General features: G+C 44.3%; 1 protein-coding gene across 8 annotated transcripts in view; it reads right to left on the reverse strand.

The window, feature by feature from the left end:
• Pde8b (phosphodiesterase 8B) overlaps window positions 1–25,125 on the reverse strand; it is a 213,142-nt gene that overhangs the window by 69,704 nt on the left and 118,313 nt on the right. For 4 of the 8 annotated variants that reach the window (XM_060385589.1, XM_060385583.1, XM_060385585.1 and 1 more), the window contains exons 2-3: window positions 18,959–19,015; window positions 1,187–1,377 (exon numbers count right to left, since the gene is read on the reverse strand). In XM_060385589.1, the coding sequence (XP_060241572.1) occupies window positions 1,187–1,377; window positions 18,959–19,015 (248 nt within the window). Of the gene's footprint in view, window positions 1–1,186; window positions 1,378–18,958; window positions 19,019–25,125 lie in introns of all 8 variants that reach the window. The other 4 variants (XM_060385588.1, XM_060385582.1, XM_060385584.1 and 1 more) reach the window with 1 other exon arrangement.

Here is a 25,125-nt window from a genome sequence, read left to right on the forward strand (position 1 = left end):
TTGATTACATAGCCACATGAGAAGAGTAAGTGAGGGCTAGGACTGAATTCTACCCTGAAAATCATTTATAAAGAAGATATATTTTATTTTATTTTTGTTCTTTGAGACAGTGCCTTGCTATATAGCCCAGGCTGGCCTTGAAATCATAGCACTCTTCCTGCCTCACTCTCCCAAGTGCTAGGATGACTGATATGTTTCACTATGCCCAGTTAGGGAAAAAAAAAGTGTTTCTTAATAGTAAAAGTAGCATCATATATATGATATATAGGCATTACATATATAGTTATTTATATATGTAATAATCAGGATATATATCTATACATACATAGTACAGGTCTTACTCAATAGGAAAATATTTCTATGGAGAAAGATAAGATTTACAACTATTTAGTCACTTAAACATTAGTTAATAAACAATAATTCTTTGGAAAAAATGCATGCCATCAAAAAATAGTAAGACAATGCCTTTGACTAAAAAAACCTTCTTATCAATTAATATTTTGTCAATAGATCAAAAGTTTCAAGAATAAATTTATTTAGTAATACTCAATAAAAGTCCAGCCCCATACGTAGCTGAACTCTGCCCTGTTCTCACTCTAATTAGTGACCTCTTCCAGGCTAACACCCCAGCATTCCACTTCCGCTCAATGGCTCTGTTCATCCTGAGCAAACTCTTAAGCCTGTGCATTTATTTATGAATGGGCAGGCGCCTGCTTCCCGGAGTGCAGAGTTCTACAAACAAGGGGGGCATGGGCCCCAGGAACACTCTGCTGCCAAAGCGGCTGCCTTCTTCCCTCCACGTCTGGGGAGCCTGCTGCAGGATCTATCCATCTGTGTCACGTATGGAAAAATTTCTGTTTCACACATTTCTGATGTTCATTTTAGGACAGAATAATGAAGTTTAAAATATCTACTTTAAATCTAAACCGCCTGTAATAAAAACTGTATGAATTTTAATGACTTTTATGAGCAGTACTTGGGAGGGGTGGGGGACCAGTTCTGGGTTTTAGGATGAGTCCAGCTGACACCTTTAAACTCAATGCAATTCAAATGTGCAGAAATAGGCAAGATGCAGGAAGGAGCTATCGTCCATGGTCAGGGCTGGGACCAAAGCTATCCACAGAGGACATTTAGAGTAGATGGGGTGGGGATTTACTGAGCAACCCACAGGGAGGAAGGCACCCACCTACACACCGCTTCTGCATCGAAGTTCCAGCTTTGCCTGTGATCAATCACGATAATTTCATGATGCTTGTCCAGAAAGCACTCCAGGGCCGACTCTGGAGTGCGGGCAATGTTGCATCTATAGCCAGCTCTGTCACAGGCCCACCAGAAGCCATCACTCTGGCTATCTTCCTTTGCAAAGATTAGCAAAACCTGAAACAGAAAGTAGAGCATCTTGAACTGAGATCCCTACCCTCAGAACTGCACTAAAAACAGGTCATGGATACACTGGCTGAACACAGGGCTCCAGAGGAAAGCTTTCCAGGTTCAAACCCAGCTCCTCCCATAATTCCTGGGATCGCCAAACAAGCTATTTTATCTTCCTGGCTTGACTGGAAGCTAGTTGGGGGGACAGAGAATTGGACACAGGTATATGCTCAGTCGTTCTAGTAAGGGCTGGGTATTGCTGGCTGCAGTAGTAGTTTTCTTACAGCCAGGCCTATTTTTAAGCCAGAGAAACACAAAATTACTGACAGGATAAATAACGTGGGCTGTGCAGGTTACAGGATGGTTTGCAAATATACACATCTGGTTCAATGCAAACGCTGTTTGCTACCAAGTCCCCGGAGGCTCTCTGTGCTCACCACTAAAACAGCTGTAAAGACACAGGAAGTAAAGAACTGACAACAACCTGAGAGATTAGTTTAACCATCCAAACTCTTGCCAACATGGGAAAGACTGAACGTGAACTGTGAAGCTGGGGAACCAAACTGTGAAGTGCAGCCCCGCCCATGAAAAAGAAGGCCTTGCAGATGCTCCTCAGCATTCCCAGGCTCTGGAACTCAAGAGTCTGGAAGTTGGGAAGCCAGGGAACCACCACTTGGGTCTATTTAGGGTCTAACTTGTGCACTGAGAATGAAGCCTCAGGGAAGCGAGGGTGGCCAGTCCTGTCCCCTGCTGTGCCCCTCTATCCAGCAGAAGGATGGTGCTTGTGAGCTGCCCAGTAAACACTTGACAGCAGAGACAGTGACGACTTATAGGGTTTTACCAGAGCCACAAGAAGGCTGTTTCTACTTTTGTTTTTGAGAAAAGGTCTTCCATGGAAGCCCCAGGTAGTCTTGGATTCACAGCCCTGGAGCCTGCTGAATAACTGGATTACAGGCGTGTGCCACTGGAAAGACAGAGGAACCACTGTGGAGGTTTATGATGATCACAGCAGGAGAGGGACACCCCTCAGCAATACCGCACAATACGAGGACAGAACAGCCACAGACATTGCTCAAGCATTTCATATTCTCCAGCATCCATTTTGGTTAAATGATTAGGACTAGAACAGTAGTCTTTCAGTGTGAGGGGCTTTGGGCACAATGCCACTGGTCATGATAGAACACCTGAAGTGTTTCATTCATAATCAGTACAGAAACAAGCAGAAGTGCCCAACTGCTACCATTATGTTTTAAAAATACCTTCTTGCTTGAACACTAGGAACCCACAGGGAAGTAGACACAATAATATAATGAATCTCACCCACCCATCAATCGTGGCAGCAATAGCCAACGGCTGGCTAATACGGGTTTGCTCTCTTCCTCCTTTTCTCCCAGTGGCTCTCAACCTTTCCAATGCTGTGACTCCTTAGCACGGTTCCTCATGTTGTGGTCTCCCCAACCATAAAATCATTTTTATGGTTACTTCATAACTGTAACTTTGCTATTGTTATGAACCACAGTATAGAAATTTGATATGCAAGGCCTGCGTGGGGTCACAACCCACAGGTTGAGAATCATTACTCTATCCCAAATCTTGTGTTTGTGGCAAATCCAGTTAACATGTCCTATCTACACATGTCTGTTAGACAGAAGGATTCACTTCTATAAGAACAAAACCACAGTAATACTTCATTCCTCCCCGGTAACCCCGAACATCAGTAATATCCAACTATATCATATATGTCAATCATCTTACACACTGAATCATGCTCTGTTTTCTCAAATATCATGCTTCCAGAAGCGGAATAATATATACTTTCTCAGCATGATTTTAACATTTTTTTTCAGTACATGGTTTAAAATCATCTGTCACAAAACATGTCCTTTCTTAGGGCTCGGTCTGGCCAGGGTCTATCACTCTTCAGTCTGGGACACTCCTAACCTTTGCAGACACTGAGATCCCTTTGAAAGAGGCAGGAGGTGGCTCTCCTGAGACAGGTGAAGGGCACCTCCTTGTGGGCTACAGTAATGGAAAGAAAGCCTTCAGACCAAACTGTTGCTCTGGCAAGGACAATGAGGAAGGTCAGGTAGAAGCTTGCTTGTGCAAAAAGCCATTAGCTTCCTACTCGGAACAACTGTGATATTAGGACGAGAAACAGCAGAAGCTGAGAGCCAGAAGCTGACAGAATCTTTCCTCTCTCTTCTGTCTGGTTTATAAACAGGAGTCTGAACAACGCACATCCTTTCCTTGTGATGATTACGGCTCAATACTGACTAGTGCAATATCAACACAAGTCTACCCTCTCCTATTGGGCCATGCCACAGATTCCAACCAATCTTATTTAATGTGTGTGTTTTTGCATAAGACTGGAATGCCTCACTTTAAAAAAATTAGCAAGGGGCATTATTCTACAAATGTTTCCTAAACACCTACTATATGCCTGCTAATTTTTTAAATCACTTGTTGGAGAAAAGAAAAACCCAGGCTTGTCATGGTAAAGAGCAAATAATTGGCAATATGCACACTGAATAATGAGACTTGGCAGGTTAATAAGTGATGAATGCCAGCTAAATGGAGGGTGCCAACATAAAGAGGAGGTAGGTGGTCAAGAAGTAGGTGTATAAAGTAAAGCTGTCCAGACAGAACTCTGGATGCCCCTAAGACAGCAGTTCTCAACCCTTCAAATACCCTCATGTTGTGGTCATCCCAACCATAAAAATATTTTTGTTGCTACTTTGTAAGTGTAATTTTGCTACTGTCATGAATCATGATGCAAATGTCTGTGGTTTTCAATGATCTAGGCAACCCCTGTTGAAAAGGTCAGTTAAATTCCAAAAAGATTATGACCCATAGGTTGGGAACCATTGCCCTAACCATCCGTGACTGTGCCTAGGCTGTCTGAGCACCAGTGTGACCTAGTGTGACCCAGGTGAGATGGTAGAGGAAGGATAAGAAAAGATTAGGATGCAACTAAACCCAAACAACTTGGGCACAGCTGTAAGGAATTTTCTTGAGTGGATTATATGAGCTAAAAAGACCCACCCTAAGTCTAAGCCACACCTACTGCTGGCAGCCTCCATAAAGGAAATGGAGGAACGAAGTGTTTGCTTTTTGTCTGCTTGCCCTCATTCTTGCTGGCCAGTTCACCTGTCCTGTGGCTGAAGCTTTCCTCCGATGGCATTAGAACCTACTTCTCTGGGATTCCAATGCAGACTGAAGGCCAGCAGCTCTCTCGGATCTAGGGACTCCCACACCTGATGGGGCTGCTGAGACATTCCGTCTAAACAATTACTGAATTTTTGGCTTTTTGATCTATCAGCAGACAGCCATTGTTAGAGTACTCAGCCCACCAGCCTGTAAGCCACTCAGATAAATTCCCCATGTACATCATTATGACTCAGCACTGACTAGTGCAACAAGAGCACAAGTCTACTCTTTCCTACTGGACCATGCTACAGACTGCAGCCCATTTATTCATTTCACGTGTTCTTACAGAAGACTGTACTGTTCCACTTTTTGAAAAAACAGAAAGAGGCATTATTCCACAAATATTTCCTGAATGACTACCATGAAACATATGCACATTTGTGTGTGTGTGTGTGTGTGTATTTCTTTTTCACTCTATCAGTTCTGTTCCTTTACAGAACTCTGACTAATACACGTCTTTCTGATGTTTTGATACCTGGAGTTTTGACACCAGGAAGACAGCATCGCTCAGTTAATGAATTCCTTGAGATAAAAAATGTCAGTCCAGGTGCTCAGCATTTGTATGCACCCTCAAAACACACACACACACACACACACACACACACACACACACACACACATATACACACACTACTTTATTTGAAAGACTCTCAGACTCTCAGGCTCTAAGCTTAACAATTAATAAATGGGACCTCATGAAACTGAAAAGCTTCTGTAAAGCAAAAGATACTGTCAATAGAACAAAACAGGTGGGAAAAAAATCTTCACCAACCTTATATCTGACAGAGGGCTGATATCCAAAATATATAAATAATTCAAGAAATTAAATATTAACAAACCAAGCAATCTAGTTAAAAGTGGGGTATAAAGCTAAAACCAAGAATTTTCAACAGAGGAATCTTTAATGGCTAAGAAAAACATAAAGAAATGTTAGTCATCAGAGAAATGCAAATCAAAATGACTCTGAGATTCCATCTTACACCTTTCAGAATGCCTAAGATCAAAAACTCAAGTGACAGCACATGCTGGCAAGGATGTGGAGCAAGGGTAACACTCCTCCAATCCTGGTGGGAGTGCAAACTTGTACAACCACTTTGGAAATCAATCTGGCAGTTTCTCAGAAAACTGGAAATAGTTCTACCTCAAGACCCAGCTATACCTTTCTTGGGCATATATGCAAAAGATGCTCCACCATACCACAAGGACACTTGCTCAACTTTGTTCATAACAGTTTTATTCATAATAGCCAGAAACTGGAAACAACCCAGATGTCCCTCAACTGAAGAATGGATAAAAAAAATGTGGTAAATTTACACAAAGGAATAATACTCAGTAATTAAAAACAAGGACATCATGAAATTTGCAGGCAAATGGATGGAACTAGAAAAGATCATCCTGAGTGTGGTAACCCAGACCCAGAAAGACATGCATGGTATATACTCACTTAAAATTGAATATTATCCATATAATACAGGATAGACATACTAAATCCACAGACCCAAAGGAGCTAAGTAACAAGGAGGACCCAAGGGAGGATGCTTAAATCTCACTCAGAAGGTGAAATAAAGTAGACAGCAGAAGTGGATGAAGAGAGGGAATGGGGTAGGAGAAGTGTTGAAAAGGAGAATGAGGGTGGGGATCAGACACAGAAAAAGCAGGGGTGGGAGGCAAAAGGGCTGAAAGAGGGAAGGGGAGACCTGCAATAGGATAGGCTCCTGGGAGGATATGGGGGTGACTCTAGTTGAGACTTCTAGCATCAGGGGGTATGGAGACTGAAATGGCTACTTCCTATAGCCAGGCATGACTTCCATTGGAGGGAGGAGGACACCAACCCACCCACAGACCATTCAACCCAAAATGTATCCGGCCCACAAGATGTGCAAGGATAAAGACAGAGCAGAGATTGAGGTAATGTCCAACCAATGGCTGGTCCAACTTGAGACCCACTCCATGGGAGAGAGCCAACTTCTGCCACTATTAATGATACTCTGCTTTGCTTGCAGATAGGAGCCTAGCATAACTGTCCTCTGAGAGGCTCCCCCCAGCTGTGGATCAAAACAGATGCTGAGACTCTTAGCCAAACATTAGGTGGAGCTTGAGGAGTTCTGTGGAAGAGTTGGGGGGGGGGAACAGAGAGACGCAGCAGGGACAAGAACTCCACAAGATCAACAGTGTCAACCAACATAGACCCATGAGGACTGTCAGGGGCAGAACCATAAACCAAGTAGCACACATGGACTGGACTAGGCTCCCTGCACATATGTAGCTGATGGGCTGCTTGGTCTTTATGTGGGTCCCCTAGTAAGTGGAGGGGGGCTGTCTCTGCCTGTGTTTGGGTCCCTTTTCTCTAGCTGGGCTGCCTTGTGTGGCCTCAGTGGAAGAGGATGTGCTTAGTCAGAATGTGACTTGAAGTGCTGGGGCAGGCTAGGAAGGGGCTCTCCCCTTCTGTAAGGAGAAGGTGTGGGGCTGTGGGGCTGTGGGGCTGTGGGGCTGTGGGGCTGTGGGATGAGGCAGAGTATAGAAAGGGGACTGCCAATGGGATGTAAAGTAAACAAATAAAAACTCTCTAAGTTTCTGGGCCACTGTCCTCCTGCCTTAAGGAGCAAACTAGAAACAATCCCTATGTCCACACCCCCAAACTGCCAACACTGTTGTCCGGACTTGCCAGTCTTAAACTTGCATACCCTGCCTACCCTTGTTTTCTCATAAAATGACAGGAAGGCTTCTGAAACTGTCCCTTACTGATCCCTGGGGCTCCTGATTGATCCTGGAGTGTATTTGAATGGTCCTGTTGGTTTGATATTCTCCTTTCTTCTAGAAAATTTAATGGCATATTTTCAATGATGCATTAGTGTACCTGAATAATAGTAATATATTTTGCATTTGAAATGGAGTATTACTAGAATGGAACTTACTAGAAAATTTCTTTGAGTAATATTTAAACTTCTTTCCAGTTATAAAACATTGATTTAGAAAAATCAACTCCAAAGCAAATTGAAAATCCATAGATTTTAGAGAAAAATAAAACATAGCAACTACCTTGTAGTGTGTTGGCCTAGCTCTAGAAAATCATGCCTTCTCCAAGAAAATGGTAGATCTAAGACACCAGGATTGGCCTTTTTGTCTCCATCTCCCAGATCACAGCTGGGTTTTAGGGTAGTTTGTTTCCAGAAATGTGGATGCCAAGAAGTGAAACACAAAGGGTGATTGATGACCGCTAACTGTGACCGCTAAGAGTGGAGACACTGAAGGAGGGACTTGACTTTCCCAGTCTCAGAGGTGGCCCGCTCTCAACCTCTTCTGAGCCATGGCTCTGCAAATCTTCCTTGGGGTCTACAAACAATTGAACCTCTCTCTCTCTCTCTCTCTCTCTCTCTCTCTCTCTCTCTCTGTCTTGTGCATGTGTGTGTGTGCGTGTGTGCGTGTGTGTGTGTGTGTGTGTGTGTGTGTGTGTGTACACATTTGCAGTACTAGGAACTGAACTCAGGAGCGCACAAATGCTAGGCAAGCATATCCACTGAGCTCTAGCCCCAGGGTCTCACTGGTTACCCAGGCTTTCCTTGAACTTATAGTCTGGAGCTATAAATGAACATCTTTGATTTGGACTGACCTCTACTAAGTTGGGTTCTATCCAAGTAAGAACAGAACTACGGGCAGCCTCTCCATCAGAGCAACCACAGAACAGCCTGCATAAGCGCTGTAACCTTTGAAGGTTTCTGCCAAGACTCTGTGCGGTTTGGCTTGTTGGTGATGTATGGATAAACAGATGAGAAAAAACAAAACAAAACATTTGTTCAGCATACTATAGTTGAGATCAGAGAAGGCAGAGGCTTCCTGTCAAAACATCTCAAGAACAGCTGAACAGTGCTGGCCACCTTCTAGCCACAGATGTCTGACAGGGAGGTGGCATCTGTCTAAGTCTTGGCAAATCATCATCTGTATTGTCAGTGTCACCACCACCCTTGGGAAACTTTAATGAGTGTGACACTGTTGGCTGCCTCACTTTCTTTGTGGCACCTTCATCACCCTCATCACATCAATATATTGGACTATGTGTCCAAAGACACATCTTATGTGTCAAAGACAGCAGCAATGCCATCCTCCCCAGGCAGCAATTCCTCCTCTAATGCTGTTTACATTTGAATGACATGTCACAGCATCAACACTTTTCATTTTTTGCTGTGTGCTTGTTGGTTCACTGCTCCATCAATGATCTATTTTTTGTGTTAGGTTGTGTGGGCTTATCATAGAAACACAGGAGGCAACGCAACAGCACACTTTGTTGTCTGTGTTTCTGGCTGATGGACGGGACCAATGACAGAGGCTGTGAAACACTGATATGGATGGCCACTGATCACGCTATGCATGAGCTGTGGGCTAAAAAGCTATGTATAGTTATAAATATTTTAGTAAACTGTTCATAGTTTAAGACCCCAGGTAACTGTGTTCTGAAGTAGGGGCCACGGCTAAAGGTCTTTAACTACTGTTGACATAGTGGTCTCCCTGCGCTGCTTTTCACCGTAACTGCAAAGGCAAACAACCCCTCTAGCGCCCACGGAACTTTGCCAAGATCTTCTTACAACCATAAAGCTTCATTTACTGTTCACCCTAGCTAGAACAATGAACTGAGGGCTGAGCCGCAACTTGGCTGGAAGCGGCTGGGAGAGGCAAAGGCTGTGCGTGGCAGTATCAGCAGCAGGGGCCGCACACGGCAGGAGTCCCCAGGGTAGCAAAGGATTCTGGGAATAACACAGGCAACTACAGTCCAGAGGGCAGGATGAGGGTCTGCCCCAAACAGTGCAGCAGGAGCCCACGCCTCCCCATGCCCCTTCAGCAACCTTCCTTGCCACTTTGCTCTTGCTGGAAGTCCTGGTCACAACCATGAGAAAAAACTCAAAAGTGTTCTTATAAGGCTACCAACAGTTTCTTTCTGATAATGAAACTGATTTCTCTGAGGAAAAGATGTAAACAGAACTCCCTGTCTCTGACCAGAAGGAGCTGGTGTGAGTGTTAGTCATGATTTGTGTTCTTTCCTTTTTCCATTGTGTGTGTGTGTATAGGTACATCTGCATGTGTGTACATGTACATGTGTGTATGTGTGTTTCCATATATGTACATGTGTGCATGCATGTGTGTACATGTGAGTATGTGTATATGGGTGTGCATTACGTGTACATGTGTATGTACATGTGTGTGCATGTGTCTGTATTGTGTGTTCATGTGTATATGTGTGCATATGTGTATATATGTGCACGTGTGTGTGTGTGTGTGTGTGTGTGTGTGTGTGTGTATGTGTGAGGTGAACTTTCATGACCACGGGTGATGTTAAGAACCATCTTTGACCATTTTTCCACCTTGCTCATCAAGACAGGGTCTCTCAATCAATCCCAGAGTTCACCAGTGTGGCTAACTTGCTGTGGGGCTCCTTGGTTTCTGTCTCTGACTGGCAGTATGGGCAAGCTCACTCGCTTTTCTTCATGCCTGCATGGCAAGTGCTTTAACCACTGAACTGTCTCCTCAGCCCCAATCTCTGTTCTTTCTTAACAAAGGTTTGCCTATGTGTCTTCAAATAGATGCTCAACATCTTTAGTGAGACAACCAACATTTAGTATAGTTTGTTGGGTTATAAGACACCTGTAGGTAGCAAGGATCATCTGAGGCATACCAACACACATAGGTCATGTAAGACACAGTCACAGGACATTAAACAATTAGCCCATTTGATTTGAGGAGGAGCCAACCAAGGGGCAAAGGGAATACTGACCTGGGACTTACTATAAATTTTCCTAGGAAAGTAGGGGGAGTTTGAGGGAAGCCTTTGGCCAGCCATTACACCCAAAATACTTGAAATATTCTCTTATCTAATAGCCTTTCTGCAGTCTTTGAATGTGGCCACTGTTCTCATTTTACAGACTTCATCTCAGATATATCCACAGTTAAACAAATAATGGTGTAAACTGAGGCCAAGATGACCCCACACTGGCTGGAGTAGGTAGAAGGGGCAATTTGGTGGCAGAAGGGACAGAAAGAAGGGAGACATCACCGTGTCTCACCGCTGTGTGGCAGTCGGCTACTGGCATCATCATGTGGTCCCTGACGAAGAGCCCAGGGTGAGCCAGGCATGGTAACTCATCCAGGCTACACAGCAGATTTCAGGCCCGCATAGGCTACAGTGACACTGACTCAAACCAAACAAAACCCAGTATTTTATGGCTCTAGAACAGTTTATACCCATATAAACACAGAAGAATGCTTTTTGAAGGAATCTGCTCTGCGAGGAAAAGCTTAGGCCACAGCTGTGGGGATCTAGTTCCAAATCCATAGAAGACACAGCATGAGGGAGTAAGGATGGGCTCTAAGCAGGGGCACATAGATTCTACACGCTGGGGAAATAAGCACGCTGCAGGCATCGATGAGGAAGAGACTGCCTAGCTTCCTGTCACACTGATAGGAATTTACTGCTTTATAATGTTCCCCTTATGCTTTCTCTGCTGGCCAAGATTGAAAACTATGTCTTTCTTGGTGACTCACATGCACTCACCAGGGAGAGATGCGTTGCGCAGCTCACACTGCTCTTCTAGCACATTCCGCCCTCCCTGTACTCCTGGCAATACTGGGTGGAGTGTCTCAGCCCCACGCTCCACATCCCAGCTTCCCAGGCGAACTTGGAAATGCACTCCCAAAGCAAGCACATACAGAAATACCCTCATCTCGCCATTTCCTCCCAAGCTTGACGGATGTAGCTGATTAATATTTTTGGCCTTTCAGTGAAGTGACAGAATAGATACTTTACTACAAGAGGTGGAGCAAACAAACAAACAAACAAAACAAAACAAACCCAAAACAAAAATAAAAGCCCTAGAACATAGCTTCTTATTTCTGAGACAGTTACACAATCAGTAGCAAAAACACAGTCCACGATTGGCCAGAGACACCCCTGCAGCTGCAGCTGCGGCCAGAGGGCATCTTACATCTCCCTACTTGGTGCAGCATCTTATACACAGTAGGGATTCATGTTCTTAGTGTCTTACATGTTTTTGAGGTTTTTTTTTAACTATCCTGTCCCTCATTCACTCAGTAAGACACTCCTGTGTGTGTGTGTGTGTGTGCCATGACTCTTGTGAAGGTGAAAGGACAACATTGGGAGCTAGCTCTTTCTTCTCTGTATGTGTCCTGAGAATTAAGCTCGGGTTTGTCGGGCTTTGTGGCAGGCACTGCTGCCCACTGACCATCTGACCAGCCCCCTCCAGCTTATTTTTTGAGAAAAGGTATTTGGCAGAACCCAGAGCTCTCGAGTTCAGTTAGACCGGAATTCCACTAGGCACAGGAATTCTTCTTCCCACCTCCCTCATGCTGGGATTGCAGGTGTGCACCACCATGCCAGCTTTGCATGGGGGTCCTGGGGAGCAGCAAGCACTTTGTTGAGTGAGTCACACACACACACACACACACACACACACACACACACACTCATGCTTGCTTTTCTCTGAACACTCTGGGAATGCAGCCAGAGGGCGAACATTCCAGCCCTGTCTCTGGGAAGAGGGTTCACACTATGTGTTTTCTTATGTTTGAAAGACTGAGTACTAATCAAGAATATTTTTGGTTTTTTTAAATATATCAAATACATTCAAATCAAAGCTATAGACAACTGTTTTCAGTTCTGGAGAAATGGCTCTGAAATGGTAGCTCAATGTTGCAGAGGATAGATCACACTGGGAAGGACAGAAATACAATGCAGCTTGAGATGTGATAAAATTTGACTATTTAGCGTGTGTAGCATATGCATGCATGCATTGTGTAATATAAAATCTTGTCAGAATAAAAACATTGGCTCATCAAAGGCCAGACTTATGACAATGACAGAAAGAGCCACAGACTAGGAGAAAAGGTTTCAAAAATCTGTTGAAGAACTTGTAACATGTATAGATAAAGACATTCTTTCAGTCTGAGGAGGTGGCTTATGGGCAAAGCGCCTGTTGTAAAAACATAAGGACTTGATTTTGCAGCCCAGCACCCACATAAAAGCTGGTCTCAGCAGTGCAGGTCCACAGCCCAGGGCTAGGCGGCAGGGAGCCTGCCACCCCCATGCAGTCTAGCCAAACTGGTGAGCTCTGTCCTATCACAGAAGGTAGAGAATGCCAGGCGATGACACCTGAAACCCACTGGTAGCCACCACATGCACAAACACAAGTATGTGTCCCACACAGTGTGCACACATGCTTATAACACACACACACACACACACACACACACACACACGGCTATCTTTAACACACAGATTTCTTCTACTCAACATCTTTGAAAATTTAGCTCCATTTAAAAATTGGACAGAAGATTTAACCAAATAGAAAAGAAAATACTGGAATAGCCAGAAAACAAACGAAAAGGGTTTTCATTGGTCATGGGAAAACCCATCTCAACTACACTCTAAGTACCTTCTCCACTAGGGAGGGAAGCTGATGCAAAGACAAAATCCAGCACTGTGCTGGGAGCAACAGAAGCCTCTCGTCCCCTGCAAGAGCATAAAATGACACAACCTTGGTGAAAAGGGCGGAGGGGCTTTTAGAAAGCCAGTTGTTTTTTCTCAGTGCTTGTACTCAAACCCAGGCTCAACAGTCTCCATGCATGCAGGCACAGCCAGGTTTCTGCTGTTGGGCTCTGGCTCCAGGTTTGTTTTGTTTTTTGTTGGAGTGTGGAGAGAAACACTAAATACATTTTTCCTTCAATTTTTTAGGCAATTTTAAAATTAATTCATTATTATTACTGGGTTTAGATGGGCATTATATGATATTTTATTGACAACCTCATCTTAAGAAAGAGAATGATATTCTTCTTAAGAACATACAAATTAATGAGTCAACCATTTTATAACCTGTTTTACTTGTTGGAGCTAATGAAATTATGAATGTTAAGAGTTAAGCATCTGTTGTAGGTAATTTTTTTAATTTGTTATTTTTTTCACTTTTTAATTTTTATTAATTACAGTTTATTCACTTTGTATCCCCCCCTGTACCTCCCTCCCTCCTCCCCTCCCAATCCCACCCTCCCTCTTCCCCACCCATATCCTTCTCCTAGTCCACTGAAAAGGGAGGTCCTTTTCCCCTTCCCTCTGACCCTAGTCTATCAGGTCTCATCAGAAGTGGCTGCATTGTCTTCTTCTGTGGCCTGGTAAGGCTGCTCCCCTCCTTGGGGGGAGTTGATCAAAGAGCAGGCCAATCAGTTCATGTCAGAGACAGTCTCTGCCCCCATTACTATGGAGGCCACTTGGATACTGAACTGCCATAGGCTACCTCTGTGCAGGAGTTCCAGGCCATCTCCATGAATGGTCCTTGGCTGGAGTATCAGTTTCAGAAAAGACCCCTGTGCCCAGACTTTTAGGATCTTTCGCTGTGTTTGTGGAGCTCCTGTCCTCTCCAGGTCTTACTATCTCCCACTTCTTTCATAAGATTCCCTGCACTCTGCCCAAAGTTTGGCTATGAGTCTCAACACCTGCCTTGATAGCCTGCAGGGTAGAGCCTTTCAGAGGCCCACTGTGGTAGGCTCCTGTGCTGTTCCTGTTTTCTTCCTCCTCTGATGTTCATCCTCTTTGTCTTTCTGAATGGGGATTGAGCATCTTAGCCTGATTAGCTTCCTTAGGTGTACATATTTTAGTATGTTTATGAGTATCCACTTATGAGTGAGTATATACCCTGTGTCTTTCTGCTTCTGGGATACCTCACTCAGGATGATCTTTCCCAGATCCCACCATTTACCTGCAAATTTCATGATTTCCTTGCTTTTTATCACTGAGTAATATTCCATTGTGTAGATGTACCACAATTTCTATATCCATTCTTCAGCTGAGGGGCATCTGGGCTGTTTCCAGCTTCTGGCTATTACAAATAAGGCTGCTACAAACATGGTTGAGCAAATGTCTGCATTGTCTTCCCCTGTGGCCTGGCAAGGTCGCGCCCCCCAGGGAGAGGTGATCAAAGGGTATTGAAGGAGATCCTGAGACTCATAACCAAACTTTGGGCAGAGTTGAGCACATTTTTTGAATTTCAGACTTGGAAAGGAAGGATAATTGTATGGGGGCTTGCAAGATGGCTCAGCAGATAAGGGTGATTGCAACCGAAGTTTGATTCCTAGAACCCATATGGTGGGAAACAACTGACTCTTGAAAGTTGTCCTTGGCCCAAAGTTTGGCTCTGAGTCTCAGAATCTCCTTCAACACCCTGCTGGATAGAGTCTTGCAGAGGCCCCCTGTGGAAGGCTCCCTCCTGTTCCTTGTCTTCTACTTCCAACGTCTATCCTGTTTGCCCTTCTAAATGAGGATTACGCATCTTCCCTAGGGTCCTCCTTCTTTAGGACTATAGATTTTAATATGTTTATCCTATATTATAGGAGCACCTCAGACTCCATGAGGGTTCCCTAGTAAAATGAGCAGGGGCAGTCACTGGCATGAACTTCGTTACTTGCTCTTTGATCACCTACCCCTAGTGAGATGGCCTCACTAGGCTACAGAGGAAGAGGATCCAGATAGTCCTGATAGGTTAGGGTCAGATAGTGGGGGAGGAGGAGCTCCCCTATCAGTGGACTAGGAGAGGGGCATGGAGGGGGGGAAGAGGGACGGAGGGTGTGAAAAGGAGAAGAAGAGGGAGGGAGACACAGCTGGGATGCAAAGTGAATAAATTGTAATAAATAATAATAATAAATAAATTAGAAAAGATCAAGTTGTCCTCTGACCTGCACATGTACACCACAGCACCCATACGCTCTCCTGAAAAGTCAATGAATACTTTCATAAGGGATTATATGAACTCATAAATGAGTTCAGCAAGGTCATAGGCATGCAGGTGCCCAAGACGATCTTAAAAACTAAGATTCATGTTGGTGATCTATGACTAGCTTCACAATTTCAAAACTCCTTGCAAAATGACAGACATAACTAAATTTACAGTTGGCTCATTTTTAGAAATATTTTAAGTGTGTGTCTGCATGTGGGTGTAGGCACGTTGAATATAGAACATGCAGAGGCTAGAGGCACGGAAGGCCCTGCAGCTGGTGCTGCAAGTACTGGAGAGCTGCCCCACATGGGTGCCAGGAACTGATCTCAGGTCCACTTCAAGGGACTGATGAGACATCTCTCAGCTCCCTGTTTGGCCAATTTTTGTTAAAGGTGCCAAGACACTATAGCAGCAAGAGAATTTTGAACTGGTGTTACTGTGACAGCTCATCTGAAAGAATGGAGCCAGGTTTCTAAAACACACCACAAAACTAATTCAAAATGGACCATACAGCTCACGGGAAAGGGTGAGACCACACATCACATAAAATAAGGCAAAACAACACCCCTAGGACTTCAGACTAGGCAAGGGATTCCCTGAGATTCCCCGGAACGACATCAAAAGACAACAGATGAAAACAAATCTCAGAAGGATGATCACAATATACTTTTCAAGTGAAAGAGTGAGTCTTACAAATGGACTCATTCACATGAAAGGTATGTGAACATGAGGTGCAGTGTTCAGAGGAATGGGAGTAAGGGGCTGAAAAAAGGCTTTCACAGTGTCTGCAGTGTTGCTTTAGGGGAAAAGAGTTCTCTGAAACAAATAGGGCTTCATGTTAACATTTGATAGAAGCAAGTAAAATAGTTTACAGTTTGGCCAATTACATTGTTAAAAGAAGAGCACACCCTTAATGAGCCTTCATGGCCCATGCAGCACGGGGCAGAATGAGACTGACGTAAGCTTGAGTTTGTCCCCCAGCAAGTACTGTGGAAATGATTTTGGGACGACACCCAAAATATCAGCCCTTTTATTCACCATTGCTTTGATTCCAAACTGGAGTTCAAAGTGTGTGCCCTTAGAATGATTACTGGAATTTTCCACTTGCTCATATTCTATGCAAATAGCTGCAGCTTCTATTTATTTTTCTTTGCTCCTAAATTTGTTTTCATCAAAATTTCCCAAGCTAAGCCTCCTCCTTTGGTTGTTTTCTTTTCCCTAGATCTGTAATTCCTTTCAAATAACTATAAAGTATTATTTTTTTCCTTTGCTCATGACTCAAGTGGCACATGTCTGTAGCTTTCACTTACCGTCTTCACCCTGGGTGGGGTTCCTATATCTTGCCTTGACCCAAGGGCAGAACAAGCTCCCAGGAGCTGACAAGCTTCAGCTGTTATGTAGAAGAGGTACTCTTACTCAGGACCAATGGGCTACTGTATACAAATGATTCAAATTGATGGTGTCCTTCTTACAAGCTCCCATGGTGAAGAAAGTCAGAAAGAGAAAGGGGCTGACAACTACGAAATGGCCTTTCTGGCTTGTCACACAGGTCTTCTGTTATAGAGCCTTGTAGGCTACTTGCTTAAGTCACAGGGGACACAAAACAAGAGCCTTTCATATTCTCTCTTTCTCCCTCCCTCTCCCCCCACCCTCTGGTTTTTCAAGACAGATTTTTCTGTGTAGTCCTGGCTGTATAGACTTGCTCTATAGACCAGGCTGGTCTTGAATTCAGAGATCCGCCTGCCTCTGCCTCCTAAGTGTTGGTATTACAGGCATACACCACCATTGTCTGGAATTTATTTTAGTTAATTAATTATTTTTAACAATTACCAATATAAGTTGGATAAGTAGCTATTTTCTATAGACCTTGGTCCCTGGCTCCTGATCAAGAAGAGAAACTTAGACATTTCTTTTCCTTATTTAATTTATTTTATTATATATTTATTTTTATTATACTTTTATATTTTATATATTGATTATATAATTATATTTTCAGATTTTGATTATATATCATATACATAATCACATCATTTATCCCCTTCTATTTCTCCCTCCTTTCATAGGCCCATCCTTGCCCTCTTTCAAATTCATGGCCTTTATTTCATTAATTGTTGTTACATATTACTGTTAGGTCCAAAGCGGGCCCCAATCTGCCAAATGACTGACAGTGTCATAAACTGTGGCGTCAGCTCAGGCTTGGCTATGGTTGGGTCAACAGAAGGATTTCTAGTGAACAAACTTAAGGGTAAAATCAGCATTGCTCGGAAACTTGTGAAGCAGGTTTTTGTTTGTCGGGGAAGAACTATTACTTCCCTTCTCAGCCTCCACGGCCTATAGCAGCTGCCTTCTCTATTCACACACCTGCCATACACGCTGAGGTCCCCACCTCATTCCCAGGCTCCTGGCTCACAACACACCACCACCATCCTGCCCCCCCCTTAACTTCCTGCTTACTGATCTGCTTCTGCCACAAACTAGCACTTTCCCTGCCTTTCGTTATTCCCTCTACCCCTGAGAAAGCCACAGCAGTTTAAAATTTCCCAATAAACCTTTCTTTCTACCCATGGAGTAGATTTCACTGTCTCCTTGCTTACAGTTACTTGTATGCACGTTTTCAGGGCTAACCATTTGGTATTGGATAACCAGCTCCTCCCACAGAGGACTATCTCTCCTGCTCGCAGCATTCCTTAGTTGCCTCTAGTTCTTTGTGCAGGGTTGCGCCTCAGTGGCTTGCCCCAGGCCACTATTGTCCTCTTTCTCATTGGCAAGACTATGTGGGAGTAACATTCTGACATTTCTAGGAGACACAACCGCACAGCAAACTCCATGTTCCCCAGGCTCTTACACTTCTGTCATTTTGTTAGTGAACTACAGAAGAGACTGGTACAACCATCTTTATTTATCAGTAGAGAAACTGATCAACCAAAAAATTCCCTACATGCATACTGTAAACACATAATTTCCATTCCCCAATGACAGCACCAGGTGTGATTATGAAGCATCTTCCACAGGCAGTTTTGTTGCACTGATAATCCTCTGTGAGAATGGAAATATTATCTTCCCCAACAGAGAAATGGGACAGAGGAAGAAAAACAATATACACAAACTCATACTGCTGAAGAGGCCAGCCAGAGTCATACCCAGCTGTGACTCTCGGCCAAGCCATACCCTTCAACACACATCACTTCCTCCCTCTCTGTGGGCAGCGGGTACTGGGTTGTTCTTCCCCACAGTCTATTGGACAATTCCATTTATTATTTTTATACTCAAAGTAGGGTGATATTTAAGTCTTCAAAAAACAGTCTAATTCTGAAGCATGATACTGAAAAAGGCACAGGCGCACGCGCACAGGCGCAGGCGCACAGGCGCACGCACACACACACTATGTGTGTGTATATGTATGTATAGTGTGCTATATACAGTGTTGTATATATAGCATGTATATATAGTGCATGTGTATATATCTAGTGTGTATATATATGTTGTGTGTGTGTATGTACGGGAGGAGCAGAAAAGCTTTCTCTTGTTAGTCCAGAAGGCTACTCAAACACTGCTCATTTATCCATGTGCCCCACAGCAAAGCCCTTTCCTTCCGAGGGAGGGAGGCGTACCTGGATAGGGTCCTGTGTCAGTCTCATGGGCCCAATGCGTACCTCCGCAGAAGACACCTGCTAAATAAAGGACAGCACGTGAGAAGTGTCAGATCTTCAGAATACAGACTGCTTATCCCTTCCTTACACAGTAGAGTGTATTACATCACTTCATAAATGATGGAAGAACCTAACTTAATGACCTGGCGACAAGTTAGAGAGCATCCTATCCAGTCCTCTCCTACTCATTTATGAAAATCCACACACTGCATGCCCTGGGGATAGTGCCTATAAGGCTGTATCTCCAATGGGAAGGAGCAGGCTTTGGAGTGTTCTACTTCAGGTCCAAGACTTTTACAGTAAACTCTAGCTGTTTTATGGGGAGAAACGGTTTGATGCTTACTTACTGAGCACCTACACTTTGCCAGGCACATCACTATTATCGCTGTACGACATTACTATACCTACTGACGTTCTGAAATTCCAAGAGACTGAACAGGCTAGAACACACCTACTGGTTATGAGCTGCCTCTTCCTCACACCTTTACTTTTTTCAGGTTTTAGGAGTAAACAGCTAATTCTCTCACCCGTGTGTTCCATGGATACTGCCTCCATCTCAGCCGTTTTTCCTCAAGGGGGCACAGGACTATCACACCAGGACCTCAGGAGGCTAAGCTGTGCCCAGGTTCCCTGGGTGACGAGAGTTCCCAGCTGTTCACTGGCCCACACTGTTTACTCACTCTTGGCTGCACTGGAGAGCAAATGTGTCTTTGCCTTTACTTTTAATCACTTTTAGTTTTAATTACTTGGATTTTTAAAAATGCCGTTTCTCCAAGTGAATTTGGCTGAAGGGCTTTGCCTCACCTCCGCAGATACATTTTTGTTTTTCTCTACGTGGCTGAGGTGGCTTGCCACCCGGAAGCTTATCCTGCGTGAAATATACCGTTTTGGCCCTCTGTCTGGAGGAGCAACAGAGTGCGTGTGACCAAGGACATGGTGATGACCCAGAGCTAGACGATATTAAAGAGTAACAGGAAACAAACAACAGAAGAACTGGGGATGGAGTAAGTTGGTGGGAGTCTGGGGTGCATGAAGCCCTGTGGACCAGTACTATACAAATGGGCACAGCCACTGAAGGTTGACCTCAGCTACCTCAGCTTGACAACAGCCTGGGGCACATGGGAGTCTCCTGCCTCAAAAAATCCAAGCTAAATAACAACAACAGAAACCCCAAGGTAGAATTATAAATTATAAACCCAAAATACTCCCCTCATTCTCCTTCTTTCTCTTCCCTTCTCTTCCCTTCCTCTGGACTCTCAAGCTGTAGCTTCCCCCGCAAAGTGTCCCCTGTTCTTTTCTCTGCTTCACTTCAGACCTCATTGTTAGGAAATAAGGTCAGTAGAAACTCAAAGTCCAAGAGATTACTCTCTCTGCAGGCAGAGGCTCTTGCCCATAAGCCTAGCGACCCTAGAACTAAAATTCCCAGAACTAAAATACAGGCAGAAGGAGGGAACCACCTTCACAGAGTTCTCCTCTGAATCCCAGTGTATATTGTGGAATTCGCCATGAGCAGGTACACACCTCCACCCTCCCCAAACACACGCCAAATAAACAGGAATTTAAATGTAATAAAAACAGAGCAGCAAAGGAATAAAATGAAAAAGGGCTTTAGGAGGCTAAAAGGCTGAGGGGAGGGAGCCTGCAGGAAGGACTTAAACTGCCCCTACAAAGAGAGAACTTGCCCCTATTTGATGCATTGCCTTATATACTTGGCACATCCCCATAAGGCACATGACGTGCCTGCTAGCCTACCTCAGCGGTGGGAGGCAGCTAGTTTCAAATCCACCAGGAGACAATATGACGACTGTGAGCATGCCCTACCGCTGTGTCCTAGAAGCATGCTAAGGTGTGGTGTGAACAGGAGACCGAGCAATAGCCATGATGGACAGCAGCATTTTAAAGGTGACACTCATGCTAGAGGCAGGAGAGACCACAGCGTTCTTATCCAGCCGCTGAGGTGCCCAGCCACAGCTGCACCTTGGCCTCAGCCTGAGCCAACATGGCAGGACTCCACACTGTGAATCTCAGTAAGAGGAATGCAGAACCGGGTCCTGTCCCGGGTTTCTAATGTCCCTTGTTTATCTCTTTCCAGCTCTTTGTCAGTGTGTCCCCACCCAGGTCTATTACTTTTACCTCCAGCTCAGGCGCCTCACTTTACCAGCCCCTCTGCCCCTGACCCACAGTTTGCTTCATGACTCCTGTCTAGCTAGCCCTTTCCTTCTTAGTCTATGCTCGGGATCATCTGACCTTAGCCTCAATACCCAAAAGATGGCAGCTCTCTCAACAAGACCCAGCAGTTGTTCTGGCTGGCTCTTTGGGATGTACCAGGCAACACGCAGTAAATGATAGTGTCAGTGCTTTGCAAGACTCTGTTTCAGAATTCACCAATTCATCACACAAATACACAGATGCTAAGACCCTGCTTCAAAGAGTAATCTCTGAGTAACTGAAAATGTACAGGTGTGCAAGTTGGCTCTACCTACAGGAACTGAGCACCTCTGCCTGACAGAGAAGGCAACCCAAGGATAGGGCCACAGGCCACAAAATCCTATCACTCAGGAAGATGGAAGGGTGGGGCCAGAGGGTGATGATGTAAAATTCTAGGCCGCTTCCTGTACTTAATGAGTACATTACATAGTTAACCACACTGTAGACACATTTGCGTGTATGCACGTACGTGTGAATGAGAATTCACCCACAACTACGTGTTTGTCAGCAGGGTCCCGAACTGCCCCGCAGGTGAGCTAGTGTCTAGGTCAGATAATAAAAAGTCCTACTTCTAGTATTTGCTGCTTTCACCAATGGCACGGTCAGCCTTTGGTTACACTGGAGCCCGGTTACACTGGAATAAAAAGAGAGATCCTTTGCCTCTGCACCTGGGAACACACTGTTCATCCCACAAAGGCTGATGAGTGGTGAACGCGTTCAGTCTATATTGATCTGAAAATATCAATTGTTTATTTTTATTTGCCAGTTTAGCTGCACATAGAACTCTGACTGAGAGATATGATTCCTTAAACTTTGAGGTTGAGTCAGAAAGACAGTCTGGTTTAGGGGACATTAAAGAAGCATTCGTGAAGGCAGGCAAGCTGTGAAGATAGGAAGATGAGAAGGTTGAAGGGCGAATCTAGTCAGGGAACAGCCTACACACAGGCAGGAAGGCAGAGGCACTCCCTCGGGGAGAGACACAGTATTTAGAGTGTGTAGCACAGAATGTGAAAGGGAAAACTCGGTGGACCCCAGGGAGAGCCTCTTCACTCTAGAGGCAACTGTTACCACAATGTGGGATTCCAAGTTACCATGATCACATGTGTGATGAGAAAAATCAAACATTTGGTTTGCCCACTTCCTGAACAGACATGAGCGGAGATTTAACAGAATGACACAAACTGAAATATTCCTCAGAGGGGAACTACTGACAAAGAGGACACCAAATGGAAGAATACATCACAGTAACCAAGACGAAAGAATGCAAGGAGGAAAGACACAGCTTGGCTTCCCTTCAAGCCAATGTGGGGATGAACTCCACCACGTTGCCCAATGGTGCAGCATGAGTGAGTAAGGAAAAGCACAGCTCCTCAGGCTTGTTGATTCGCCGTCATGGCGCTACCTTCTCTGGTACTGATCGCCACAACCCTCAGTGGCTTTGCTTCTGGAAACTTAGTGAGTAAGTGAGCGTTGATTTTTACAGCCATCCTCAAACCAGTAGAAAGCTCAGACTCAGGAATGAGAACCCTTCTCCATCTCCCCTGCTCAGGGGCTTGGTCAGCCTTTTGTTCTGCCCTTCTTTTAGACCTGATGTTAAATAGCATTTACTCATCTCAAGATGCCCTCAGAACACAGTCCTCTCTCCAGCTTTGTCCTTTTGGGCCCTAAGTAAATAGTTTGTGTTGCCTCTGCTTTTGGAATGGACCCCCAGCCACCCTCCAGCTTCCAAGCTGGCCCCATCACGGAAGCATATGGCGACACCAGGGTGAGCCTGGGAAGCTATATTTCAACTCGGGAACCCCATTTCACCTTGAATATCTCTTTTTGAGAATTCTTCATCACCCCCAGACACCTTCAACCACCTTCTGCTCCCTCAACTGTGGCCTACCTGCTGGCTCTGCCATCACACAAGCTTCTGGCCCTCTTGCTTTGATGTGGCTGATTGTTTTCCAGGACTTCCCTGCACCTCTGATACCCTGCACACCTCAGAGTCCCAGAGGTCAACGGAGGCCGATGATTCCATTACCTTCTCACTTCTCTGGTCTAGATGCTTTGTATCTGTCCTTTATATAAGGAGCTTCCAGAGAGACTCTTTAAATGAATCAATTCCTGGTTCCAGCTCTACAGGACAAGAATCCAAAGACAGGGACCTAACAGTGCCTTTTATCTCTGTGAGTGTCGGAGGGTTGAGACTCTAGAGTCTATTCGGCTGAGAAGACGTGTCTGTCATGGAGGTCCTACCCTCCCACAGACTCTATTACCAATAGGTACAGTGTGGGAGCACCAAAACCCATCCAACACTCAGCTGCTGGACCTGTATGCAGGTGCTCTTTCAAAGTACAGTTTGCTTATTACTCAGGCAAGAGGAAGAGACTTGAAGAGATAGCCGTGCAACACAACATTCCCAAATTATAGCAAAGATCAATACAAGTTCTTTCCATTCCAGTCTTTCTTCTACATATGTAGGAGGAAGGTGAATAAGTCAAGGACCATGACAGGCAATATTCTTGTTTTAGGCCTTGATGCTTTCGGATGTTAATTTTCACAAGTAATTTCATAGTGCATTTTATCACATGGGCATATATACAGAATTATATTTTCATCAAAAGATATAATCATTAGAAAGATGATAAACCAAATTGACTTTAAAATCACAACTTCTGGCCTGGAGCGATGGCTCAGAGGTTAAGAGCACCGGCTGCTTTTCCAAAGGTCCTGAATTCAATTCCCAGCAAACACATGGTGGCTCACAACCATCTATAATGAGACCTGGTGCCCTCTGCTGGTGTGCAGGTATACACGCAGACAGAACATTATATATATAATAAATAAATAAATCTTAAAAAAAAATCAGAACTTCTATTCACCAAAAAACAATAACAAAGACAAAGAGGTGTAGTCCCTGGAAAGATAAAACCTAAAATATATAAGGTCAACAAATGTTAGTAACTAGAACATATATTTAAACATTTTCAAAATATAAATAAAAGGCAACCAAGAAAAATATCAGATAAAAGATTTGAATAAAAAATTCCACAAAAACAGAAATGCAAGTATAATGAGGCACCTCATTAGTAACCAGGCAGATTTTTAAACTATAATGTGATATAATTTTTGCACCCAACTGGTTCAATATACAGACTAGTTAAGACAGAAAACAACTACCCTCTGGGTAGATGGCAGACCTCACAGTGAAGCCTGCGTATTGTTGGCAGATGTATAACCTGGTGCAGTTTGGGGGGGGGGGTTCTAGCGAAGATTAGGAAGTGCTCATTCACTCCATAGGAGAGCAAGAGAGCCAAAACAAACAAACAAACAAACAAACAAAACAAAACAAAAAACCACGCAGAGACTGATAACCCCACCAAGGACCACACATGGAGAGGACCTAAAACCATTGTTCAATGGAAGCCCATAGGCTGCTCAGTTTTCAAGTGGGTTCCCTAGTAAGGGGAGGAGGGGCTGGGCTGTCTCTGGCATGGACTTGGTAACCTGCTCTTTGATTACCTCCCCCTTGGGGAAGCAGGCTTGCCAGGCCACAGAGGAAGACTATGCAGCCAGCCTTGATGAGACCTGATAGGCTAGGGTCAGATGGAAAGGGAGGAAGACCTCCCCTATCAGTGAGCTAGAGGAGGGGTATAGGGGGAGAAGAGTGAGGGAGGGTAGGACTAGGAGGAGACAAGGGAGGGGGCCACAGCCAGGATACAAAGTGAATAAATTGTAATAAATAATTAATAAAAAATTTTAAAATGAAGTGTTCATTCTACAGATTGGCTTCTTAGGATGAGTCTGCCAAGGGGACACCAGGAGGCATTTACAAGATCATTAGAATCAGCATTAGCTATCAAAACATTTACAAACAGTTTGATTCACAATCCATTAACATCTATCAGTAGGTAAAACTGAAAAGAAAAGCTGTC

Source organism: Meriones unguiculatus, chromosome 6 (assembly GCF_030254825.1).
Source record: "Meriones unguiculatus strain TT.TT164.6M chromosome 6, Bangor_MerUng_6.1, whole genome shotgun sequence".
Lineage (NCBI taxonomy): Eukaryota > Metazoa > Chordata > Mammalia > Rodentia > Muridae > Meriones > Meriones unguiculatus.